The sequence below is a fragment of the Neltuma alba genome, unplaced genomic scaffold (genome assembly GCF_004799145.2).
Source record: "Neltuma alba isolate B1F8T4 unplaced genomic scaffold, ASM479914v2 tig00010374_pilon, whole genome shotgun sequence".
NCBI classification, from domain to species: Eukaryota; Viridiplantae; Streptophyta; class Magnoliopsida; order Fabales; family Fabaceae; genus Neltuma; species Neltuma alba.
In genome coordinates this window covers 263,610-283,096 of record NW_021635279.1, presented here as the reverse complement: position 1 = coordinate 283,096, position 19,487 = coordinate 263,610, and the positions used below count along the sequence as shown (strand labels likewise).

The 19,487-nt window shown below is 32.5% G+C and overlaps 3 protein-coding genes across 5 annotated transcripts; all 3 read left to right on the top strand.

Moving 5' to 3' along the window:
• Positions 1-510: 510 nt before the first annotated feature.
• Positions 511-4,868, top strand: LOC114756177 (probable plastid-lipid-associated protein 4, chloroplastic). Of its 2 annotated transcripts, XM_028945090.1 has the most exons (6): positions 511-858; positions 1,663-1,776; positions 2,464-2,559; positions 2,647-2,721; positions 3,217-3,284; positions 4,447-4,868. In XM_028945090.1, exons 1-6 carry the CDS (start codon positions 532-534, stop codon positions 4,517-4,519), a joined length of 753 nt encoding a protein of 250 aa, XP_028800923.1. In that variant the 5' UTR covers positions 511-531; the 3' UTR covers positions 4,520-4,868. The 2 variants fall into 2 exon arrangements, with proteins under 2 accessions (XP_028800923.1, XP_028800925.1); XM_028945092.1 differs by lacking the exon at positions 2,647-2,721.
• Positions 4,869-6,008: 1,140 nt separating this feature from the next.
• Positions 6,009-11,371, top strand: LOC114756159 (pentatricopeptide repeat-containing protein At1g10910, chloroplastic). 2 transcript variants are annotated; one of them, XM_028945075.1, is made up of 11 exons: positions 6,010-6,072; positions 6,142-6,325; positions 6,645-6,729; positions 7,001-7,264; positions 7,673-7,975; positions 8,320-8,424; positions 8,644-8,743; positions 9,306-9,625; positions 10,257-10,433; positions 10,514-10,642; positions 10,920-11,371. In XM_028945075.1, exons 1-11 carry the CDS (start codon positions 6,036-6,038, stop codon positions 11,133-11,135), a joined length of 1,920 nt encoding a protein of 639 aa, XP_028800908.1. In that variant the 5' UTR covers positions 6,010-6,035; the 3' UTR covers positions 11,136-11,371. The 2 variants fall into 2 exon arrangements, with proteins under 2 accessions (XP_028800907.1, XP_028800908.1); XM_028945074.1 differs by having other exon boundaries at positions 6,009-6,325.
• A 3,401-nt stretch (positions 11,372-14,772) lies between these two features.
• Positions 14,773-16,292, top strand: LOC114756188 (basic 7S globulin-like). The gene has a single exon (XM_028945104.1). The coding sequence runs from the start codon at positions 14,773-14,775 to the stop codon at positions 16,141-16,143; it is 1,371 nt and encodes a 456-aa protein (XP_028800937.1). The 3' UTR covers positions 16,144-16,292.
• The last annotated feature ends 3,195 nt before the right edge of the window (positions 16,293-19,487 follow it).

Sequence of the window (19,487 nt, the reverse complement as noted above, 5' to 3'; positions counted from 1 at the left end):
AAGAAAATATTTTTTTGGTTTTATTTATGAGGTATTGAGAGAAATCTTTTGTATGAATGTATAACTTTACTCTTTATTTATTATTGTATTAGTTTTATTTGTATGAGGTATAATATATATTAGATAAGGATAAAATTAAAAAGTTATTAAATTTTAAATAAGAATCAATAAAATTTAAGATTTTTCTTAATATATACTACTTCCGGTCCTAATTATAAGAATTAGTTGACTAATTTGAGTAAGTTATTTGTAATAAATAGATACTGTCTTTCCTAAAATATCATTGTTAGTCAAGTGTATTGATTAGAATTATTATTAAAAAAATTATATTAAAAAAATACATAAATATAAAAAATAAAATAGATTGAGGTCTTGTGTTTAGAACTAAAATAAAAATTAAATAAGATTTTATATTAAAAATAATAATATAAAATGTGTAATAAATGATTTATAAATAGAACTAAAATAACAAATAACTGACGACATTGTCAACTGACGACATTGTCGCCAAGAACGCCAATACTAATATCAATGGCTTTATCCTCTCCTTTTGTTCTTCCAGTTCTCAACGCCACTCGTCTCGAAAATTCGCCCCCAAAGGTTCTCCATTTCCATTCAGCACCTTCTTCTGCGACGTCTCGCCTCTATGAGAACGAAACCAGCCATTATCATCGTTCCTTCTCAAGGGCTTCTTCTTCTTCGGCATCGCAGAAATGGAGGACAAGAGTCTCCTTCTTTCCCGCTTTCTTGAAAAAGGGAAAAGACGCTGAGGCTCTTAAGGATGAGCTTCTCGAGGCCATTGCACCGCTAGATCGAGGGGCTGACGCTACCCCTGAAGACCAGCAAAGAGTTGATCAGGTGGGTTTCGCTTTAGGGTTCATTTTTCAGTTGCTTTGCTTATTTTCTGTGGCGCAAAGATGAGGGAATTGATTATCGAACTTCCTACTAACTTGGCCATAGTTGTGTGCTTCACTGTGAATTTTTAATTTTGTGAGTCCTCTGTCTTATGGAAGGCATATATCTTTCTAGAGTGGAGTCACACAAGCTTCATGTTATGCCGTAATAAATTGTTTGAAGCAATAAGAATCCCTCTGTTGATGAACTAGATATACATGTGAAATAATAGCATAACCTTCAAAATAGAATGAAACTTCCAATTTTCAAGGCTACCTTGCATCGCAATAAACTAATTATTAATTTATTATATACATTTTAAATTAATAAAATAACATTTCCATTAATATACATTTTGTCGTCTCTCATAATTCGACCACTTTCATAGGGTAGTTGGGGGACAGCAATGAACAATACACTTTCACTTGGTTGTTTCAAGGAGAAGTCTCACTTTCTCACTGAGAAGTAATTTAATCAGCTGATGGGGTTGGGTGTCAGAAATATTATTTATTTTTTTGGTTAAACAATATAACTTCATTTTCTTTCTGTTATTGATCCAACCTTAGTTTATTCTTAATTTTACATCATCTTAGTTCTTATATTTATTATAGTATTTTTAAATGCAAATTTCATTGTTAAATTAAAAAATTAAATTCAAATTTAGTATGCGCTACCATGGATATCTGACTATTTCTCAGTGGCAATGGTGTTAATTTTGCACGATTATGGCATCTTTATTCTTGATTGTTGGAATTTATTTCTAAATAGATTGCACGCAAACTTGAAGCAGTGAATCCAACAAAGCAGCCACTAAAATCTAGCCTACTTGATGGAAAATGGGAGCTGATATACACTACCTCAAGGTCAATTTTACAAACCCAGGTAAACATTTCTTTTGTCCCACTATAACTAATATCTTGGCTGCCTATGTTTCTGTCTGAGAGCATTTTCAATTGTCTGCTCTTTAAAATATTAAGATTACTTTTAATTCTTTTTTTAATTTTAAGAACAATAACTCCAGGAAATGGCTTTTTTAAAATGGGAGTTTTAGATTTATGTATATTTATAAATGTGTCGTTAGTATAAACTCCCTGATGATACTGTGTAGTTTTGAAGTTTTGCTTTCATTTATTTGTTTGACAATACTTGTTAGAAAGAACAACCATAAATGAAGTCATTAACTTCTATGGATCTAGTTTTCAACACTATGTACTGAAGAAACTCCAAAATAAGCATTTTTCATTTCTTCTGCAGTGCATGTTCCTGAGTTGTTAAGAATCTTACAGAGTGTAGCCCCCCAAAAAAAAAAATTCTACTTTCTAAAAATGGAAACTATTTTATGTTATTGCCACGTGTGACTCTCTAACTAATTATGTTCTGAATCTGAGTTATAGTTATATAATATGGGGAAAAAAATCACCTAAAGGCTCGTCTTCTATGCATAGATAGGAAAGTTAGAATTTGCTGCTTTTTGTTGATGCCTTCCCTTTTGATTTCCCCCCATTAATAAAGTCACGGGCGATTTTCCATACAAATGTTGCACTGACTTGGTAGCTAATGCAATGACAGAGGCCAAAGATTTTGAGATCAAGGACAAATTTTCAAGCAATCAATGCAGATACTCTGAGGGCTCAAAATATGGAGTCTGGGCCATTCTTCAACCAGGTAAGGCATTTTGAAGCTAAGTGGTTAGACATTTATGTGATTCGCTCATGTTTCTCTTAAAAAGAAATAAAAGATAATATTTTGTAGGTTACAGCAGATTTAACACCTCTGAATACAAGAAAAGTGGCTGTCAAATTCGATACTTTCAAAATTGCAGGTTTTGTAAGTTTTCTTGAGCCTCAATGCTTGCTTTGTATCCTGTATGTAGGAGCGAAATGTGTTTGCTAATTATTTAACAAGCTCCAAGGAAAACCACGCTCCGGTCAAAAAAAAAAAAGGAAAACCACACACATATTGCATTATCACCTTTTGAGCAAGTTGAATAGTCTCTGTCTAAATTTGGTATATCTTGGAATTGGTACCCTAATATAGATTAAAACTCTGCTTAAATTAATTTAAACTAAATATATTTTCCTCATGTGATGCACATGATGAATCACAACTTGAATTCTTGGAAGACTATATTATATTTTTTAAGCATTTTAATTCTGCGGAAAAAAAGTTGAGGGAGAAAAAACTGCGCAGAGCCCAATGAAATGTGTACAAAAATATTGAAATAATAAAAAAATTGCACTGAGCTTGAGATGAGTCGTTCTATTTATGACTTTAAATTGTATAACTTTCTATGATTATAAATGCCATGTTTTACCTATGCAGATACCTGTTAAGGCACCTGAAAGTGCCCGTGGGGAATTGGAAATAACATATTTAGATGAAGAGCTGCGGTGAGTTATGTGCCATATTTTATTTAATACATTTTCAACAATTGATTCACGTCCAGATTTCTTGTCCGTTGAGAAATATGTTCAGTGATAAGTCGGAAACCTCTTGAGGTGCAAGTAGTTAATTCTTCTTTTTGCAACATAAGTTCTCCTATATATGTAGACAAGCACTAAACCTTTGTTACCTCGTCTTCTCTCATCTCTACTTTGGATCGATGGGATATAAATATTATAATTACGATGATCATGCGAGAAGATGATAGGACTCCAAGTCAGCACATTAACGCACTAGAGAAGAAATAGGGAGACTGCAGTAGGGCTTGAGTCTGTTTGCATCTTTTTAGGAGAGTTGAATGAGTCTTTTAGGTTTTATTGATTTTATTAATTATTCGTTGAATAAGGGGACTTTAGGTTGTTAGAGGTCCACCAACGTCTCTTTCTGTTAGTTCCAAGATATTAGGGATAGTTAGTTAATTTTATATTTATTCAATTGTAATTTCTGCATTATAAATATGCTAGCCATCCTATAAGCTAACATATGAGAGAAATAAATATTTATTCAGTAAGTTGGAGATTCTCCTTCAGGCTACTAAATTTAGTGAGGTGAGATCCTTGCTTAAGTAAATCTTAGTATATTTTATGCCGGGCTATTAGTGAGTTGAGAGTGAGATTCTTGCCTCTAACAGAAGACAGATTAATATTAGTGATTTTGCTATTCTTTTGTCTGTCTCTATCCTCAAAACCATTACATAATGTGAGAATTTCAAGTCTTTTGTTGTAATATTAGGATTTCTAGGTGCTTATGATTCTCCTGATTTTTTGCTCTAAATTTATACTTTTTCCTTTCATGATTTGTTGCGTATTTAGAATATTTTACTTCCCCTTTTTGTTGATGATATGTCATTGTAACATCAAACTTGTTGCAATAATCCCTATTTATGGGTGTATCGCTCTTGAGTAGTATCATAGTATTATTATTCTTAACTCTTAAACGTCTATCAATACACTATATATAATATAAAATCTATATAAAATCACATTATTTATAAGTTATGAACAGCATAACTCATGTCGGATTCTTGTACAAAGCATGGGTGGCCTACTGTCTAAGGCATATATCAAATAGAAGTATTAATTGTACTTTTCTCCTCACGTCATATAACAGGATATCAAGAGGAGACAAAGGAAACTTGTTCATCCTGAAAATGGTTGATCGATCATACCGAGTTCCCGTATGATGCATCATCAGTGCTTGTGGCTCACTTGCTCCTTTCCTTTCCTTGGCCTCAAAACTGAATCTTTGCTTCCTAAGGAGAAGATTTATGTTCAAAATTTATACTCCTCCGGGTTTAGTGCAAGTATGACATTCAGAGATTGCTTTTTTCCGTTCAAAATACTATAAATTAATCAACTGAAAGTGGGCAGAAATCATTTGTATTTCTGCTGGTGTTTTCTTCTCTGGGAATGGGAAGTTTGGCTTCAGAGGAATGTATTTTGTTTGGCTCAAAGCAAATTGTTATACTGACATGAGTTTTGTATATGTTAAAATAATTAATAAAAAAGGGAGTCAACTGTGATGTTATCATACATGGACTCTGTTAATTCAGCCACTTGCTGATCCTATTTATCAGTACTTCAATAGTAGATGTGAGTGTAATTCACAGTTCAACATGTAAAAGTTAGACGATTATCCACTTGTTTTTATCCCAAACGCTAAACCAATGCCAAATATTAAAAGGCAGAAAAAAGTTCTTTTTTGTAAGCAGCTTTTTTGTTTTTTGGGGTCGATAAGCAATAATGTAATAAATTATATGCATGTGGACTAATGAGAGTCATTAATTTTTTTTTCGAGAAAAATTTGTTATTACATTCTTCCTTTTGTCATTATTACGAGGACCTTTTATTGCTAATAAAATTTTTAACTAATTAACTAAACTTTTCTATTTAATTATCTCTATTAAGGATATTTTTAAGAATTAATTAAAAAATAACTAATTTTAATTTATTTTTTTAAATCTACGTAAAATCATTAATTTGAGGTTACAACAAGAACAGGAGAAAGTGTGCGTATGAAACATAAATCTCGGTCTACATTTGCACTTGTACGGTGTACATGTAATATAGTACTCCAAAGTGAAAAAGTACGAAGTAAACACACTCTTCGCTTCAATTAAGGTTGACTTTTAATCGCAACACAATATTTTAGTGTGCTCTCAAAATTAACATAAAATATGCAATGGAAAGTGCAAAGTGTTAGTGAGAAAAAATCATTCTAATTATATGACCTTACTTGTAGTTTATAAATGAAGTCTTATAAATAGAAACGGATGTAATACTAGACTTAAAAAAAAACCTGAAAAATAAAAGCGTTTTTAAAGTAAACAAACTAAAATTTTTTATTAAAGACCAAATGAGCATTTTTACCTGCCCCGCACATTATATGGTTTCCGACCTTAACTCGGTGGCTAAGGAGAAAGAAACCCCTAATAAGCTCCCATCAAAACTAATGGTCTTATCCTACTCGCTAATTTTTTGGCTCCTTTTTTGGTACAAAAACCATTGGGTATTTCTGACGGTGAGGCTGAGAAAACTTATATGGGCTTCAAAGCCCAACACAAGCCCAATATAATTTATTGGACCTAGTTCAGCCCACTAATGACTAAAATTTCGATCTTTTCAACGAGCACTAGACATCGCGCGAAGACAACTGACTTCAATCCACTTCGTCTCTGCCGAAGTCTCGAAGAGGTGGAAATGGAAATATCAGTACTGGGAATTGGGTTACGGCATGGTATAGCCTTTCGCAATCCGCCAGTTTCTTCATCAATTTCTTCTGCATCTCCTTCCGCCACAAGAACAGTTCGTTTTCAGTGTAGTTCATCAACAGCGCTTACTGGGGAAATAGCTGGAACCAGCAATGGCGAACTGCCCACTGGTAGAACCACAATCGAAGTTCAGAGGCACCCACCGAAGCCCAGAACGGCAAGACAAGCTGCAATAGCTGAAGTTCAGCAATCTTCTGATTTGGACTCAACTCTTGCGAGGTATTCTACCTTATGGAAAGCCTTATCAGGTCGTGGTATTACTTTGTCACTGTATTTATTTCTAACGAGTATCGTTGTTTTTACTGGAGTTTGGTGAGTAGGTGTAAATTGTTTTTTTTCCTGGTTTATTTTGAGAACTAAAATTGTATTCTTGCTGGTTGCTTGCCTCAGTGTTTTAATTGCATTGAATATGAATAATGCGTACAAAATGCAGTGGCATCATTTATATATATATATATATAAATGTATAGCTGGCTACTTTCTCATGTGAGTCAAGCTTTTGCTTAGTTAATTAAACTCACTGTTTTTTTATTTTCAGAGTAGGAAAACTGCTGAAAGTGCAGGACCTAAATGCCATTTTACGTAACTTTGGACAGCTTAACAGATTACAAGACGTTACTCAGGTACTTTTACTTACAGATCATATATAACCCAAGAAAGTCAATCGTCATTAAATGACCTACCAGCTTAAAATTGGTTTATGGAATGAAGATAATCATTTATCTTTGATCTACTTTGTCCAAGAGTAAAAGAAGTAGCAAGAAACGGGAAACAGGATAGAAAAGGTAGTGTTGTACATGCACTGACCAATGACACATACACAGTTGCATCTAGAGTGTAATTTGCCCTTCCTGTAATTTTTCATGCTTGTAATACCTTGACCAAATATTGCAGCTCTTTGTATGGATGCAAGAAAGCAGGAAGCTTAATGCTTCATCTTACATCAGTTTCATAAAGTTCATGGGCAATAATCTTGACGCTTTAAAGGTTGTAGAAATATACAATAGCATTCAAGATGAAGCACCCAAGACCAATGTCTATCTATGTAATTCTGTTCTCAGTTTTCTTGTCCGGAAAGGCAAGTTTGATAGCAGCATAAAACTGTTTGAGAAGATGAAAGAAGATGGTCTAATGCCTGATGTTGTTACATATAGCACGGTATGTGATTCTAAACCTTAAGAGACTGTCATATATTGGTGAAAATGAATTTGTTTGTGATGTGTGGAATCATCGTTTTATCTTCTACCATCATTGGTTCTTTCTGGCATTCCTTCAGCATGCATGAAGATGTGACTGTAGAAAAGTGGAGAAGTGTTTTTCTCTTTTGGATGCAGCTAGAATATTTCCCATGCTATTATTATTCTCAATTTATTTTTCAACCGAAGTATTTATCTTTTTTTTTTTTTTTGGTGTTACATACATCTATAGATAAACTTATCAGTCACTGTTGTGTGGTGGGCCAAACAGCTTTCTGGAGAAGTTAATTGTTTAATGGTTTTAGTTTTGTACCGCAACACATGATTTCTTTTATGTTTGTTGCCATCTTATCATGGTTATTATCCTTAGCTGTTGGCAGGTTGCATTAAAGCCAAAGATGGATATTCTAAAGCACTGGAGCTAATTCAGGACTTGCAACTCAAACGGCTGCGAATGGATGATGTAATTTATGGGGCAATTCTAGCGGTATGTGCTTCCAATAGTAAATGGGAAGAAGCAGAATTCTATTTCAACCAGATGAAGGATCAAGGTCTCTCTCCAAATCATTATCATTATAGCTCTTTGCTTAATGCTTATTCAGTATGTGGAGACTACAAAAAGGCTTATGAATTGGTTCAGGATATGAAATCTGCAGGGTTAGTACCTAACAAGGTTTGTTTTTCTCTTGTTATTGATCTTTTATAGGATGGTATTTTACAAGTAGCATGCTCCCGCTGTAGCTATTTATTGCTGTACTTTTGCTTGCTTGACAGTCTTTTTTGCCATGCCACAACTCGCAATATACAGAGGAAATTTTTTAAAATATTTTTAATAAACATATATCTTGCTATTCCATGCAGAAATAGACATCCATCCAGATTGCTATTGACTTCTCTTACTTGTTCACCGATAAGAAAAATCTTTTATATTGTTGCCGCTTTGTTTTCTATCTTTTCTTGTTTTTAATATAGCAATGCTTCACTGAATTTGATTTATATTGTAAAAAATAATCGCAGGTCATTTTGACAACCTTACTGAAGGTATATGTTAGAGGAGGCCTATTTGAGAAGTCTAGAGAGTTATTAACAGAACTGGAATCTTTGGGCTATGCTGAAGATGAGGTAATAAGACGAAAAATATAAGAATTGATTGCTTTAGTTGAATCTGACTGTTTACCTAATTATGGTCTATAGTCTATACATCTGAGCATTGCTAATACTTAGTTGATGTTGTGAAATTCACTTATCATATAATAATTAATATATCCTTCTTTGAACCTTTTTCTTTGTCTATATTTTCTCACTTGACGATTGTGAATGTGCATGTATGTGTGCGTGCAGATGCCCTACTGTTTGTTGATGGATGGGCTTGCTAAGGCTGGCCAACTGCAAGAAGCTAAACTACTGTTTGATGAAATGAGGAAAAAGCATGTTAGATCTGGCAAGTTTTCTTTCAGTGTTTGATCTTGCTCAAAACAATTTCTTAAATAGATAATGAATTTTTTATTTGATTGTTCTGGATGCAGTAAGGGGTCCATGAATTTTCACATACTGCTGCGTGCAAAATTTTAATTTTCAATTGCCAAACATCCATGTTAACTAGTTCTCTCTTAATGGCTTTGGCATATTGTGAAACTCTTTTCTTTTCCTTCTTTTTCTTCTTCTTTTCCCTTTTCCGTTATCTTCTTCTATGGTCTAATATGATTAATGAAATTTAGTTGCTTCACAGAAATCAATGGTCAGGTCATCCTATTCTCTACATTTGGAAGCTTTACTGGATCTTTGTCTTAATTTGTAATTGATTATACAACCTTGTTGAATGAGCTTATCTAATCTGTTTTTCTTCACCATTATTTGCTGTTGTTTTATAATTTGTGCAAGGCAAGCAAATGTTGGATTTTAATCTTTCATGTGCCATTTTTTTTATGTTTGATAAAAATATGTGCTGATTTTTTTTTTTTTTGGATGCTCTATCATTATGTAATTTTATTTCCTAAATGCAGATGGTTATGCTCACAGTATCATGATATCAGCATTATGCCGAAGCAAGCTTTTTGATGAGGCAAAACTGTTGGCAAATGATTTTGAAGCAACCTTCAATAAATATGACTTGGTTATGATGAATACAATGCTGTGTGCTTACTGTAGAGCAGGTGAAATGGAAAGCGTAATGCAAACACTAAGAAAGATGGATGAATTGGCAATCAGTCCTGATTACAATACATTCCATATCTTAATAAGATATTTTTCAAGGGAAAAGATGTATCTGTTAGCTTATCGAACCATGAAGGACATGCATAGTAAAGGTTATCAACCAGCGGAGGTATGGTGTTATTGAATCTACTGACGCTAGTATTGACATTGATTCTCTTGTTCAATCGAGCTTGTCTTCCTCAGCAGACTATAATCTGTCCTTTGTTCCTATCAATATAACATACAAAAACTCCGGCTGTTCACACTAATGCAGTTCATACCTCAGATCCTGTGCAATGCATGGGTTTACATTTAGTTATTTGTAATTACAGCTACGGGTTAGGTCATCCCGTAGGCATACGTGGCCCAGCTCATTTGTCTTTCCTTTGGACCAATGAAGTTAAATCAAAGCCCAAGCACTGGGCCTATTCTCTTGTTATGCCTCCTTCTTCATGTTTCACTCAATTTTTTTTTTAAAAAAAAAATGAAACATGATAATAATGTAATTGTTGGGCAGAAATGCTACCCGTAGACTAACACTAAATTGGTCATAAAACTTATTTCCTTTTTAGGCTTCTGACCAAGATTGCGTGAAAGTAGTGTTGCAATGATTTGATTTGAATAAGCTGAGAATGCTTCGTTTAGTATAAATGATTCGTTATTTTTTTAAAACAAATAAAATTTATATGCTTTTTTGTTTGCCTCATTTTATCATTTGAGTTGACTAATTAATATTCCTGATGCCTTTGTCTCTTTTTTAGGAGCTTTGTTCCTCTTTAATGTCTGATCTTGGCAAGGTAAAAGCTTACCCAGAGGCATTTTCTGTTTACAATATATTGAGATACGGCAAGAGAACAATGTGCAGGGCACTTCATGAGAAGATTCTGCACATTCTTCTAGCAGGACGACTTTTAAAAGATGCTTATGTAGTGGTCAAGGTATTCCAAGATTTTATGATGAATCTCCTCTGGTTTTCTCATGGAATTGCAGTTCTCATGATGAATCTTCTCCTGTACAGGATAATGCAAAATTCATCTCTCGGCCTGCCATAAAAAGATTTGCAGCTGCCTTTATGAAATTTGGTAATATCAACATGATAAATGATGTTATGAAGACCCTCCATGGTTGTGACCACAAGGTTGATAAGGTAAGCCAGCATCTTAATATGTATGCTCAAATATTTCTGTCTTGGAATGGAAATTACGGCTGGTTCATAATTTCATGTCCTTGATTTTCTTTGCATAACAGCACTTGTACTGTAGAACCTTTGAGCCAAATCCTATGTATGAACAATAATAAATGACCTCATGCCAGTTTGAGTGTTAATCAAACAAGCTGATCAATTTTGAGTCCAAGTTCTGGTTTTGTGCTCCACAATTAGTCATACAGTGCTTTCTTTTTTGTTTGTTTTCCACTCTCCTCAGGATTTATTTCAGACTGCTGTATCCCGGTATATAGATCAACCTGAGAAGAAGGACTTGCTTCTTCATCTACTGCAATGGATGCCAAGTCAAGGTTACGTTGTTGATTCATCAACTAGAAATCTCATCCTCAAGAACTCTCACTTATTTGGTCGCCAGCTCGTTGCCGAAGTTCTGTCCAAGCAACATATTAAATTAAAAGAACAAAATTCACCATAAGGTGAAGCATTCAAAAATTTTGACATTGAGGAGTTAGTCACTGCTAGATTTCAATGCTTAAGCTTCTTAACGCTGATGTTAGTCCTTGTATCTGAAACGTACATTCCAGTAGATACTTTTCTCCCATCTTCAACTGGATTCTGGTTTAATAGCCTATGTACAGATAAACTTGAATGTGGATGATAATTGTATATGAAGTATATATGTGTTGTTTCAAGTTAAGATGCTGTAATTTATTCTCAGGCTCATAAGCTTTTCCGTGCAAGGCTTCCATCTGTTGGCCAACACCTGTTTGTCTGACACTTTTTAAGAAAAGTGATTCTTATATTGATGATTTGAATTTTATTTTAAACTGATAGAAAAAGGGAACAATAAGATCTGTGTCTTCGAAATTCAAATGAAAATTTTAAATGAAATTTTTATCCTTCACTTTTAAATATGTACTTTCATGGAGAAAACTAAATTGAAGTTTTATTGCACTGAATTTATTGATTCTTTTATTCTCAAAATTATGTAATTATGATATGAGGAAACAAGGACCCTCCCTCTCCCTGACAGCTCAAATTCGTGATAGGTTTCAGTCCTTCCACCACCTTCTATTTTAAGCCTTGGGGGGAGTTTGGATACCCTTCAAATCATTTTAAAAAAATGCTTTCAACAAAACTCCTCTCTCAGATATTCATCTCGTATACTTTGGGATAATGTACTTCCTTCGGTTCATAATATAAGATGTTTGTTACAAAAAAAATCGTGGTCCAAAATATAAACCATTATTAGGATAATTGATGTGATTTTTTTACTTTTATTCCTATTAAATTAGGGGGGAGGAAAGACATGCGAAATAATGAAAGTGTAATATTAAAGAAAATTTTATCACTTTTTAAGGGTAAAATAGAATTATATTTTAGGACATATTTCATCACTAAAATTTTATTTTTTAGTATATGAGAAAAGTTAATTAACGTCTTATATTACGAACAGGATGGACCATTAAATGTAGTTTTATTTATAATGTACTACATTCGGTTTTAATTATAAGATTTTATTTATAATTTATAAACAAGATTTTATAATTAGAACCAAAAGTACTATCATGATAAATTAATACAATGTATATTATAATAATCACAAAACCATTGGATAATGTGTCTCATGTAAATAAATGGTGGAGCCGTCCAAGTGCACGTGAGTTCATGCTTTCAGTGCACAAATCTTGATTATTTTCGGGCACTCAAGATACTTTTTGTCGGCTTTAAACTTAAAATAGAATGAGTAATTTATAGTAATATTCATATTTATATATTCTTTAAATTTTGGGCGTAATAATGATGTGTATCGAATCATACATCATATGATTTAATTATTTCCGTAACACTCATTAATGGATGGCTTTTCATCTTTCTTTCTTTTTTTTTAATAAATGTTCAAAAAATGATAATTTTTTTTAATATAAGGATGATTGATTTTTTTTTAAATTGCTCCTTTTTTGTAAGAGCTGGACTGGTGGTTTGGTTTATTAATTTTCTGATCTAATTGATAGCTGGTGCGGTCCAATTTTTAAAATCAAAACCCTCAGCATGAAAGAAAAAAAATACAGTTAACTAATTTAAGGAAATTAAAAAAATTATTAAATTATTTTAAAATATTTATATTCATTATTTTTTCTCAACTAATTTTTCTCATTTATAAATTGATATACAATAATACACAAAAATATTTTTAGAGAAATCATGTAATGTAACATATGTTATAAATAAGTAATTTACTAACTTAATTTTTTAATCTGTCTAAATTAATCAACTAGGTCTTATATTGAAGATTATAGATAGTATATAATTAAAAAAATTAAGGAAAATATACACAAGGAGAAAGTTAATGTATTAATGTTTACGCTAAGCATGTGCAAGTTAACAACTAAGATTCTCCGACAAATAATGCATTACAAATTACAAGTTGTGTGAGGTATATATGATATTAAAAAGATTAAGATAGACTGTATGCTTTACAATTTACAAATTATATGATATTAGATAGATTAAAATACACTAACTACCCTTCTCTTTTACTTGAATTATAAAAACTCCCTTCTATTTCAAAAATACATATTTGAGAAGTTGAAATTAAAATATGTATGTCACATATATTTTTCTTATATATTTGAAATTTTATTTTTATTCATCGAAACATAAGGCTTTTTTTAAAATAAAGAACAATACATGAATATTAAAGTCCCAGACCATGAAGATCAAGTAGCACATTGATATATATATAAGCTCTAATTCTTTCATTAAAGTTTCCTATAAGGAAAAAAGAAAATAGAAAAATTTGACGAGTTTTGTTGACGAGTTTGACTGCGCGTTGTCATCTGTGCCGCAGGCGCACCACTTCTCCGTATTATGATAATCATATTAAATTTAGGTCAAAATATATATTTGATTCTTTAAATTTATATAAGGTTTCAATTTAGTCCCTTAACTTTAAAAAATATATTTTTAGTTCTTTAACTCTAAAATTATTAGTCTTAAATAATGATGATTTTTTGTAACAATCATGATTGTTTTGAATATTAAACTTAATATGTTAGCATTTAGTAATGTTTTATCATCATTCATGAACTCAATATCATCATTTTTTGTTAACAGTTTTACTGTTAGAGAGTTAAAAGTTTACTTTTTAAAGTTAAAGGACCAAAATGAAACATTGTTAAAGGACTAAAAGTATATTTTAATCTAAAATCTATTAACCAAAACAGTAAACTAGTAAATCAATTTTCTAACGAGTTTGCTTAAAATATTTTGATGGGTCAACTTCATTGGATTTTATTTTATTTTTCCTTTTCTTACTGCACTTAAAAGCACGTTGTTTTGAGTTAAAAAAAAGCAGTTAGTTAGATTTATACGTTAATAACTCTATTATATTACACTTCATATAATTTATGTATAAATGTGGATTAATAATAATGCTTTTTTATTCAAATATCACTTTTTTCAAGGTCATGTACACATATTTTTACATATTTCAATTACATTATTGGGTTGATCATGATTCAATTACAATTAGATCGCTGTCTCAATCAGTTTAATACGGTTCATTTTTCATTTCATTTTATAATATTCAAAAAAGGCAATTTTTTGTTAATATTTAAATGGAAACCAAACTATAGTTTTAAAAGTGTTTTTACAGTTTACAAAATAAATATATAAAAAAATTTGTTTCGTTTTACGAAAAAATAATTTTAAGAAGTAATTCTTGTTACCAAACACCCCGAAAGTAGCTCTCCCATAAATGAGATGTTACGACTTGTGACTTCAGGCCGCATCAGTGCTTATCTTTTAATTTAAAAAACCAAGGACAATTTTCTACTGTTTTGGGTTGTAAATAGAGTTCTTGGATTCTAATTCCAGTGATCTGATTCTGATGAATATAATGTCGCGTTGCTAATTAATTATTTTAGACCAATAGCAATTAATTTTATTTGTTTCTGATGCGTGGGCCCACATCAAGTTGCTTATATGATATTCACAAGGGGCAATGAGGCATTGCCAAATACTGATTAAATTATCACTATTGTTATTATAAATAGAGGATCCAGCCACTCCATTTCTCAGATCACTGAGCTTGCTTGCTTCCTTTCCACATGGCTTCCAGCTTTCAATACCTTCTTCTTCTTCTCCTCCTCTTCGCTTCTTCTTCTTCTTCTTCTGCTAAACTCTCTTTCAGACCCAAAGCCCTCGTACTTCCTGTCACTAAAGATGACTCCACTCTCCAATACATTACTCACATTCACCAGAGAACCCCACTCGTACCCCTCAACCTCGTCCTTGATCTAGGCGGCCAAAATCTCTGGGTCGATTGCGAACAGCACTACACCTCCTCCACTTACCGCCCTGCACGCTGCAACTCCGCCGTCTGCTCAGCCGCCGACTTCTGGCACTGCGCCCAATGCTTTGAGCCTCCCAGGCCAGGCTGCACAAACAACACCTGCACCCTATTGGCGGACAACCCCCTCGACGCCACCATTGCCGTCAGCGATGTCGGCCAAGACCTCGTCTCCGTCCAGTCCACGAACGGATTCTACCCGGGTCAAAACGTCTCCGTTTCCCGGTTCGTATTCGGATGTGCACCAAATTACTTATTGAGGCAACTCGCCGACGGAGCATCCGGCATGGCCGGTCTCGGTCGAACCAAAATCTCTGCTCCTTCTCAATTCTCTTCCGCATTTAGCTTTCCCAGAAAATTCGCCATTTGCCTCGCTTCACATTCAAAAGGTGTTGTTTTCTTCGGTGACGGCCCTTACGTTCTTCTTCCCGACGTCGACGCCGCTAAATTTCTTATTTACACACCCCTCATACTCAACCCAGTAAGCACAGCTTCCATTCCCAGAGAAGGAAAGCCTTCGTCGGAGTATTTCATCGGAGTAAAATCCATCAAGATCGAGGACAAAGTTGTGCCCAATATCAACAAAAACTTGCTGTCCATAAACAAGGAAGGTTTCGGTGGGACTAAGATAAGTACATTGAACCCATTCACAGTTCTGGAGTCGTCGATCTTCAAGGCGGTGACGGAGGCATTCATCAGTGCTAGGAACTACACCAGGGTGGTTGGTGTGGCTCCCTTCGAAGCGTGTTTCAGCAGCAACGGCATCGGCAGCACGCGGTTGGGTCCGGCGGTGCCGACCATCGAGCTTGTGCTTCAGAATGATGCGAGTTGGTCCATTTTCGGAGCGAACTCGGTGGTTCAGGTAAAGGACGATGTGATGTGTCTTGGTGTAGTGAACGGAGGTGCCAAGCCGAGGACTGCGATTGTGATCGGAGGGTTTCAGTTGGAGAACCATCTTGTGCAGTTCGATTTGGCTTCTTCTAGATTAGGGTTCAGCCCTTTGCTGTTTTGGAGGAGGACTACGTGTGCAAACTTCAACTTCACCTCCGCCGCAGGAACCGCCGCCGTTCTCCGCGACGATCTGAATGCAGAGTTTGAAAATAAAATGTCGTTTTCTGTGATTGAGTAATTGATGGGACCAGACCGGTTGTGTTTTGTTGTACTTGGCTGAGCTGAATCACTACTTTTAGTTTTGATTCGCAGTTAATGCCAATTTATGTATCAAGGTCATTTTGTCTTGTTTTTCATAATAACGTGTCCTTTTCTAATTTCTACCATTAATTAATTAATGGGACTAGCTTGCGTTTGTTTTGTTTTACCAATATATCTATTTGGTCTCTAGTATAAATCAGTTGGGGAAAAACATTTGTTCCTAAATATAAGTCACTTATATTACAAACAAAGCACTTGCATAAAAAAAAATTGTAAAAACACTATAAAATATTGTCTCGCATTTAGGATGGGAAGAGAGAAGAGTATATCGAATCTTAATGAGTAACTGATCATCTTAAGAAATAAAGTGCCTATATAACCAAAAATATTGCAATAACCTATCAAAAGAAAGCCCTAGCGTAGCCTCCTTCCCAGCTCCCCATGTTTTCTCTCTTTTTTCTGTTGTGGCTTTCCCTTTTATAATTGCATAGCGTGGCCTAAATGATGAAGATAAGAATTTGACATGGGCTCATCACTAGGAGAAATTGAAAATAATATAATGTTCACCCTAATTAATAAGCATGTACATAGATGCAAGTTAATAATTGAGATTCTTTGACAAATACGCTTTACAAGTTGTGCGACATATATGATATAATTAAAGAACGAAAAAAGATAATGTTTTTAAATATAATAAATAATATTTGCATCTTGAAAATGATCAAAAAAATATAACAAGTTGACTTCATATGTTGTGAAGTAAAGTATTAATTCTGGCACTTAATATAAGAGTTAGATAACTAATTTGAAAATATTAAACTAATATAATTATTTTTTGGTGGGACCCCTTTAGAGTTAATAGAGCATTGTAGGGAGGAAAATTATAAATTTAGAGACAAAGTAAATTAGGATCTTATATTTGGGATCAAATATAATCTTTAACTAACTTTTATATGAGAGACCGGAGGTATTAGATAGTCTGTTTTCTGACTGATTAAACATAAGAGCTTTCTTTCTTCAAGACCCTAATACAAGATGATTGGAGCTTAGGATTTTTAAAGCTATACATATGTGTATATGTTAAAATCAGAATCATTCAAACACTTAGCAAAGCCTTTTTAAAGGAATTCAACTTTCACCATTGTATTTTCATGGACGAGAACAGAAGTTTTATTGCATTGAATTTATTTATTTATTTTATTGTCGAACTTATGCAATCACTATATTTTGGGGTCAAATTCGTGAGAGGTTTTAACCCCCCCCCCCGCCTTCTACTTCTAGCATTAGACCAAATAAAGTATTATTATATAATGTATTATAATAATTAATATAATATAGATTAAAATAGCCTCAAACCCATTGGATTAAAATGGCTCATGTAAATAAAATATGATAGAACCGTCCAAATTGAAGTGCATGCGAGTTCATACTTTCAATGCACAAATATTGATTCCATTTCCCGTGCAATTTTCAACCATTAAAGCTAGTTTTTGTCGGCTTTATACATAAAATAGAGGTAGTAGTTATTCATAATATTCATACTTATATTTTTTATTTTTTTAACATAATAATCATGCATATATAATCGAATAATACATGATATGATTTAGTTATTCCATAATCCAGAACACTCATCGAAGGATATTTCTCATCTCCCTTTTTTAAATGTTCAAAGTGAGTAAGTTTTATCGATATTTAATATTAAAGTACCTTTTTTGGGGGGGGGGGGGGGAGTAGGTATTTACGAAAATTTCTTTATTGGTTTTTTACGGGAAGGCGAGGTGGTTGGAAAGATTTTGTCTGGTGAAGAAATTTTTTGTTTGTTTCTGATAAAATTTAGTATATCAATGAAATCCATCCATTACGGGAACAATTGTACTTTAAAAGTTGAGTATGTTTTATTCAGTAATTAATATAAAAATTAGTTGACCAATTTAAGTAGATTAAGAAAACTTATTAAGTTAGTTATTTATAATAAACATATGTTATCTTTCTAGAATAACTTTATTAATAATGTGTATTAGCTAAAACTATAATTTGATGGAATTTTTAACATGTGTGCAACTACTATAAGGACTACTTTGAAAAAATAGATCAATATAAGACAAAGTGGATTGAAGTATTATATTTAGAATTAGATTGAATGTCAAATTAACTCTTATATTAAAGACCAGAAATAGTATTAAAAATGTGATGTTGTAAATTTAAATTTTGATAATTTAAGCTTAATTATTTTTTATTATACATCATTATTTTAAAAAAATCATGTCATATTTGTTATAATTTATTTATTTAATGTATATAAATTAATTGAGTAGTTCTTATATTAAAGACTTAAGAAATATCTTATATATTAGTACTCCTCTGATCCTAAATATAAGACCCATTTTGTTGTGTAATTTACATTACAAAATGAGTATTATATTTAGGATTTACATGGAGGAGTTGAGGGAGCACATTTCATGCTTATTGCAATGATGAGCATGGAGTGCTCATCTTAATTTAGACAATTACATGGATTTTGAAGGATTCATATTGAATTTAAATTTTTTTATTTTTTTAATTAATTTTTTTAATAGTAAAAATAATTTTATAACTAACAATTTTTCAAAAATAAATTTATCATTAAAAAATTGCATATTAAAAATTTTAAATCTAAATCATTGATATCAACTGTAAATGATTTATACTACATTATAGTGATGAGTAGGCCAGTAATTGATTATCCTAACAAATAAAGCGCTTATATGACCAAAAATATTGTAAAAATACCCAGCCAACCCACAAATATAAAGCCGCATTTCGCAAAAGTGCGGACCGTGGCCTGTAGGAAAAAGGAATGTACGAGGAGAATGTGCAATTTAACAATTGATGAGATTCTCCGACAAATATGATTCACAAGTTGTCTCACATATATAAATGATATAAATAATGGAAAAAATGATTTTAAATGTAATAAATAATATATGGATCTTGAAAATGAAAAGAAAATTAGGCTAAAGTATACATTTGGTCCTTTAACTTTATACAAGGTTTCAATTTAATTCCTTAACTTTAAAAAGTATACATTTGGTTCTCTAACCTTAAAATCATGCATTAGGCTTCAATGACAATTTTTTGTAATAATTATAGATTCTTTGAAAATTAAAATTAATATGTTAGCATATGAGAATGTCTTATCAACATTTAAGATTTTAATATCATCATTTTTTTAAAAAAAAAATTTTAAGGCTAAAAGATTAAAAGTATACTTTTTAAAGTTAAGGGATCAAATTGAAACCTTATACAAAGTTAAGGGACCAAATGTATATTTTAGCCAAG

Bases quoted from the DNA above. Each gene is read 5' to 3' on its own strand.
- LOC114756177 (XM_028945090.1), top strand. From the start codon at position 532: ATGGCTTTATCCTCTCCTTTTGTTCTTCCAGTTCTCAACGCCACTCGT. The intron at 1,777-2,463 runs GTAAACATTTCT...ATGCAATGACAG, and splicing joins GGTCAATTTTACAAACCCAG to AGGCCAAAGATTTTGAGATC. The intron at 2,722-3,216 runs GTAAGTTTTCTT...TTACCTATGCAG, and splicing joins CTTTCAAAATTGCAGGTTTT to ATACCTGTTAAGGCACCTGA.
- LOC114756159 (XM_028945074.1), top strand. From the start codon at position 6,036: ATGGAAATATCAGTACTGGGAATTGGGTTACGGCATGGTATAGCCTTT. The intron at 6,730-7,000 runs GTACTTTTACTT...CAAATATTGCAG, and splicing joins GATTACAAGACGTTACTCAG to CTCTTTGTATGGATGCAAGA. The intron at 8,425-8,643 runs GTAATAAGACGA...GTGTGCGTGCAG, and splicing joins TGGGCTATGCTGAAGATGAG to ATGCCCTACTGTTTGTTGAT.
- LOC114756188 (XM_028945104.1), top strand. From the start codon at position 14,773: ATGGCTTCCAGCTTTCAATACCTTCTTCTTCTTCTCCTCCTCTTCGCT.